The sequence below is a fragment of the Otolemur garnettii genome, unplaced genomic scaffold (genome assembly GCF_000181295.1).
Source record: "Otolemur garnettii isolate 467f Iridium unplaced genomic scaffold, OtoGar3 scaffold00197, whole genome shotgun sequence".
NCBI classification, from domain to species: domain Eukaryota; kingdom Metazoa; phylum Chordata; class Mammalia; order Primates; family Galagidae; genus Otolemur; species Otolemur garnettii.
Window position 1 is genome coordinate 1,318,826 of NW_003852592.1, and position 6,693 is coordinate 1,325,518.

Below are 6,693 nucleotides of genomic sequence, written 5' to 3' on the forward strand. Positions count from 1 at the left end.
TCCCTCCCTTTCTCTCTTCTTCTCTTCCTCCCTCTCTCCCTCCCTCCCTTCCTCTCTTCCTCCCGCCTTCCCTCCCTTCTCTTTCTTTCCTTCTTCTCATTTAAATCCAGTTGCTATACATGCTAGAAATTCTGTCCTACTTCCCTGTGGTCAGCAGTGTTGATTCTACTCTTGGACTATAAGACCTTCAGAATTAAGCTAACTCAGACAGTATTACCTTATCTCATCATTGAGCTTTTACTCTCAGTTCATATTTTCTTGTATTAAATGACAAAACATGGGCCATTAAAATTTTCTTCTACTTACAATTGTAGCAAATATTTTGCAAAAGTTGCTTTCTTTCTTTCCTTAAGAGGTTTTCAAAAATCTTATTTCCTCGCATATGAATTTTTTTGTAGGTGCCCCTCATCTTTGGTGGAGCAGGGGCTTTAATAACCTGGCCCATGTCCCCTTGTGTGTGGTTGGCCTTGAGTCCTTTCATCATCTGTCTCAATCTTTTCAGGATCTTCTGATCTAGGGTCAGCACTGAGACTCCATCACAGACTGTCAGTGTAACTGGAGGACTGGACAGAAGGGCTGGGTCCTGGGGTCTCGGGCGGTTCCAGCAGAGGGCTTGTACCTCCTCCTTTAGACTGGATTTCTCTTCCTGGAGTTTTAGCTGACTCACCTTTCACTCCAGGTACGGGGAGTTTCTGTGCCTGTCCCCCTTCCCCTGGTGATGAGGGGTGATGCATCAGACTGGGAAAAAGCCACACTCCTCAGAGGGACTCTCCAGGTCTTGTGGTTTTCTGTTTGTTTTGTCTACATTTAACTTTGTTTTCCTAGTGAGGCTGGGCTGAAAGCTTCTTCAGAGCTCACCCCTGGGGTCCTCAAAGATGTTAAGTAGGGTTCTGTCAGGGCCCCCTTCCAAGCTGCATGGTGGAGGCCCAGTCTTACATCAGCCCTGTTCTCTGGCACCCCTTGAGTTAGACACTTGGTATCTGTAGTCCTTCTTCTAATTTCTAATTGGCTCTTCTTTAACCTAGAATGACCTCGAAAGCGGTGGCAGGTGCAAACCACTCTTCTGTAACATCAGTCTGTTCCAGGTTTTCCCTGTTTCTTGAGGTCCTTGGCTTATTTCAGCTGGTTTCTGGAGAAGGTATAATTAGATGTCTGTGATGAAATATAATAAATGGTGGAAGACTTATCTAGGAAATCAGAAATGGAAGCTTATTTGAGATAACACCTTTCCTGCCAGCCCTACAACTGTGATTTGAGGATGAAATGAGATGATAAATGTGAAAGACTTTGAAGTCTGTAGGAAGCATTATGCAAATATAAAGTTGCTTTGTTATCTGCACATTTTATGAGACCAGAAATCAGTGGCCTGGTGGGAAGCAAATTTGAGTTGCGAGGGTTTTTTTTTGAGGAATGTGTGATAATGGAGGCTGGTGGTGTAGGTGAGGCACAAAGCCATCCTGTTTCCGGGTGTTTCACTTCTCCTTTCCCAGTGATCCATCGGAAAGAGACGTTTGTCTTGTTCTTTATTCCCCCAAGGAGAAGGCTGGCCTGAATTTCCATTTTAGACTGTTGCTTTGAGTGCCAAGAGATTGTTCCAGTGAAAGAAACTAATCTTCAGATAGGTCTGCCGCCACACAATGCCTAGGATCGAGGGCAAAGGCTTTAATTAAAATGGAAGAGTTGATAATTTCTGGTCTATCTGGGAAGCTTAAAGGTGATGCAGTTTGAATGAAAGTAATGACTTTTGCTTAAAATGCAAACATTAATGTGAGAAGGAGCCTGGGATCGGCTCGCAGTACAATTGGAAGAGATTGTCATTTCTTTTTCCTATCTTTCCCCTTAAAATACCAGCCCTCCTTTTCCTCCTAAAAACTCTGTAATTGTATATACATTTAACATGTGGGGTACTTTTTCCTCCCTAAATTTCCTTTCACTTGGCAGTCTGCCTATCTTTTCAAAATTTTAAAACCTGTGCAAATTGCAGGTACTAATAATAAGTCTTTGACAAAATAATAAGGATTTGCCATCATTGGTGTTGACGTGGATGGCGTGAGAGCAGTTTGAGACGTGCCTTCCTTCCGTGCTTCTCGGGGTAGCAGTGTGAGTGGCTTTCGCCTCTTTGTCCTTGGTTTGAATTCACACACGAAAGCAAAAGCAACATATATTTGTGATGGCATTTGTGTGCACCAAAATGAAGCTTTAAAATCAGGACCAGCAGCGAACAAAATGCATTTTGGATGTCAGTAGGATATTAACAAGGGTAGACGGAGATGTGGCCAGTTATGCCAGTGTATGTTAAAAGCAATTCTGATCAGTGATGCATTTTACTAATTATAATAATTGCAGGTAAAAAGTATGCTTTGTGTGAAATTACAATGGCTTAAGCATTGCCAAGTTGTTATTATTTTTATAATTTTTATGTTATAGGTAAATTTGTCACAGAAATGAAAGAGGACAATTACCCACACTCCATATATATATTTTTTTTCTTTGTTTTTTGAGACAGAGTCTAACTGTGTCACACCGGGTAGAGTGCTGTGGTGTCATAGCTCACAGTAACCTCAAACTCTTAGGCTCAAATGGTCCTCTTGCCTCAGCCTCATGAGTAGCTGGGACCACAGGAGCTCACCACAACACTCAGCTATTTTTGGTAAACGAGGTTTTGCTCTTTCTCAGGCTGTTCTCGAACTCCTGAGCTCAAGCCATCCACCTGTCTAAGCCTCCCAGAGTGTAGGGATCACAGGCGTGAGCCACGGTGCCCAGCCTTGCTCCCATTCTGATATGTGATTTCTTTTTCTTTTCCATTAATCATTGTTCTTATGACTGTTATGTAATTGGAATCACAGTATCTGTGCAGTTTTGAGTTCAACAGTTTTCTCTAGACCTTCATTAGCAGAAAGCACCTTTCCTCATGTAACATGGCGCCCACGGCCGCTCTGGTCCGTCTCTGTTGTTACAAGCAGCTGTCTCCCTGTGCTTTTCTTCTATGTATGTAATGCTGCAATGAATGTCTTTTCTCCAGTTTAAACTTTCTTTTTTGGGGGAAGTCTTTGCTTGTTTGTTTTTATAGAATACACTGAAAGGAGAGAGGTGCCAGGTTTCCAGGAATTTCTAGTAGGTGAGTGGTAAGGGAGGAGCCAGTTAGAGGAGGATCTGCTGGTGTCTCAGAGAGGAGAGACTGTCACCTGGAGAACAAAGTGGGGACAGCAGGAGGAGAGAGAAGGGCTCACAGCAGGTTTCTGCCCGTAGGTGCCGCAGGCCTGGGCTGGAGGCAGGACAAGCTCTGGAGTGGCCAGCAGCCCTCTGGGCATCTGTTTCCCTTTGTCAATCAATAGCATTTGGAAGCGGCTTTAGGTTTGAATCAGACTAACCAGGAATGCGCCTCCACACTCCTCCAGCTGAAGAGTCTGCGTGTTCTCACTTCCTGCTGGAAGCTGTGGGCAAGGAGGGCCCAGATTGTGCCCAGGCAACCTGGGGAAGCAGCAGGAGGGAGGAGAGTTGCCCAGGCCCGGGGGGTTGCAAACAGAGAGCGCGGTGGCCTCCACTGCTGCCCAGCATCAGGTTGTGTCTGCCAAAGCTCTGTTTTTCTTCACTCACAGCCCAGGCAGTTGTGCTACCCGTGGTGTAGTCAGTCCTTCTGCCACCAGAAGTGGAGGGGCAGGGGAGTGGAGTAAACGGGTCTGTAATGGCCAAGCAGCCCGTGACCCCAAGGCACCTCTCATGGCTGGCCACTTCCCAGCAGAGTCTGCCACCCGCAGCATTTCCCCTTTTCTTTTTAGCTAAAGGATTCTTACTAGTTTTGTGAAGCTGCAATTAAATAACTCAGTGAACTCTGCCTTTACTGGAAAGCCATTTTTTTTAAAAGGAACAAAATACTGTAAGAAAAAGAAAAAAACCCAGAATAAAACAGCCACAACGCAGGCCACATTATGAATTTCCAATTTGGCTGTGAGTTTGTCCTCTGGGAATCCAGAGCTTTGAGGAGATTGATGACGCAGGGACTGTGGTAAGAAGTTTTCCTAAGGTAACAAATGCAGAATGGAATATCTGCTTCTGCCACATTTGGGCTTGCACCGTTAGCGCTTTGTATGTTCACCAACCGCCGTGGGGTGTGCTCAGGCTCCGTGTCTGTGGTCACCTTCTTGGTTGTTACATCCTTTCCTAGTCTTTTGTCTGCAACAATATCCCTAATATTACCGCAACCCCTTTCTATAGGTAGAAAACATATACAGATGTTAGTAATCAGCATATTTATTTGCAAAGAGAAAAGTGCTGGTCTGCATTGTGTCGTTTTAAAAAACATGTAGAACTGAGTAGCGATGTCGACTTGTCTGATTCACCCAGGTCTCTGTTTCTCTGTCCTAATCTTCCGGGCAAAAAGGACTCCAGATAACCCTTAATTAAAACCTGGTTTGTAACCTAGAAATGGCTGCAAGTGTTGACAATATAATTCAAAACCACACTTTAGCACTTTAATATATCTGTAAGAATTCGTCATCTTCCATTGGCACTTTTAAAGCCATTTAAAGACCTTAAAAGTGTCCAGGGACTGTTTAGAAGCATGATACGCTTGCTCTAGGCAGAGTGAAGGAATTAAAAAAGTGATGAATGAGGAAAGTGCACAGAGAGGATTCACAACACACCCGGTAAACAAGGCGCAACTTGCTGTCTGTTCCCTAAAAATCACTTTGCCTTTGTGGCTAAACCATAAAAGTAAAACATCATCTAGGAGATTGGCTAGAACTCAACTATAAATAAAGGCAGAGTGGAGGAAAAGCCGTGACAAGAAGGAAATAATCTCTGAGTGGAGGGAAGGGGAGGGTGCCTGGGATTAGAGGATGATTCAGTGGATTTGGCGTGATTCGCTTAGGCACCAGTGAGTCCACAGCTCAGTGCAAATGTCTGGCTCTGTGCAGGTCACGGTTTTCACAGGTGCTGTCTCATTTGACCCTTATGAAACCCAGATAAATATTATGATAGATATTTTGTGCCTGGAGAAAATGAGGCTCATTTTGACTATAAACACATTCCAGCGAGGGGTTGGCCAAATACCACACAGCTGGAAAGTGGCAGAGGAGGAGCTGAGACTCTGAACTTCTGACGACTTCCTTGGTGCTCTCCTCACTCTGCCATCCTGCCTCGGGTAGGAACTTGGACCTTAGAACTGTCAGGTTCTCTGAATGTGTCGGGGGTCTGGGTGGGCTAACAGTTGAGCAGAGATGGGAGTAAGAAGGCATTGGTGTCGCCATGCTAGGCACGGACCGGTCAGCATAGCCAGAAGTCAGTAATCCTAATTCTGAAGCAAAGAGACCCTTATCAATTCGACTGCATCTGCCAGCTCTCTGGTCAGCCCCCAGACTTGCATACAGTGTCTTTTGTTTACTTATGACCTCTGACCTTGGCACCGCAGTCCCTAACCCACACAAGCACTTGTCTGTGGCCTGTTAGGAACCAGCTGGAGGGGAGCATGCAGGAGGGCGAAGCTTCATCTGTACTCAGGGCCGCTCCCCATCACCCCCATCACTGCCTGAGCTCTGCCTTCTGCGAGACCAGCAGAGGCATTAGATTCTCATAGGCACATGGCTGCTGCTGTGAACTGTGCACAAGGTGGGGGGGGGCTGGGTTGTGCTCCTTATGAGAATCTAATGCCTAGTGATCTGAGGTGGAGCTGGGGAGGTGATGCTAGCCCTGGGGAGCAACTGTAAATACAGATAATCATGAGCAGAGGGGTTTGCCTGCAGAGACCAGGATAGATGCTCTGCTTGCAGCTCATAGCAAAACTACACACACACACATCCTGGTCGGTGGAAAAACTGGCTTCCATGAAACTGGTCCCTGGTGCCAAAATGTTGGGGACCACTGCCGTAGAGAATCACTCTTGACAGCTTATTAACGAGGCTCAGGTATGGGAGAATAGTTAAGAAAAGGTTAGCACTGAGGGCATTGTGTGTGGGGCTCCTGGGGAGGTGCTGTCCCCAGATCCTCAGGGCACAGCAGCAGGAACCAGGGAGAAGATGGAATGGCCTCTCTTCCCGTTACAGTCACACCTCTGCGTCCTCCTTACATTACCCACTCTAGGCTAGAAGATCTCAATGCCTTTATCTTCTTTATCACTGAGTTTTCTTATCCTGAAATGACAGTGGCTTTACAACCATGGGCAAATCACCTGGCCTATCTGAAACTGCCCTGCGTGGCTTACAGGAGCACACGGAAGTGTTCCCTACTGAAAATGCTTTTTGGCCTTTGTGGTCAGCGCTGAAGTTTTGAAGGCTTTTTTTCTTTTACAGTATCTGCTTTTGCTTTTCCTCCCCAGAGTCGAAAGCATGCGAGCAAAGTCCGGCTGTATTACATGCTCCACCCCCGGGACGGGGGCTGTCCCGCCAAGAGGCTCCGCTCAGAGAACGTGAGTATCTGGAACTTGGGTGACTTGCTCGATTTGCTGAGAATTTTGTAGGTGTAGGAATTGCAGTCATGTCCAGATTGGTAGAAAAGCTGAGGAGAAATGGTTCTCATTAATTATTGCAGAGAATATTATATGTATCAAGGCTTTCATTTTTTTTTCCCCTGCTGGAACTTGCTGGTATGGGAGGACTTGCTGATGATGCTGCCCTGGACCATGTAGAGAGAAAATGCACAGAGAGGCTGGGATGGGCAAGGCAGGGTGGAGGGGGAATGGGAGGACTTGCTGGTGAT

General features: G+C 46.0%; 1 protein-coding gene across 1 annotated transcript in view; it reads left to right on the forward strand.

Moving 5' to 3' along the window:
- Positions 1-6,693, forward strand: part of ZMAT4 (zinc finger matrin-type 4) — a 350,346-nt gene that overhangs the window by 178,746 nt on the left and 164,907 nt on the right. Inside the window, exon 3 of the mRNA XM_003801079.2 lies at positions 6,314-6,403. Coding sequence (XP_003801127.1) covers positions 6,314-6,403 — 90 coding nt within the window. The remainder of the gene's footprint in view (positions 1-6,313; positions 6,404-6,693) is intronic.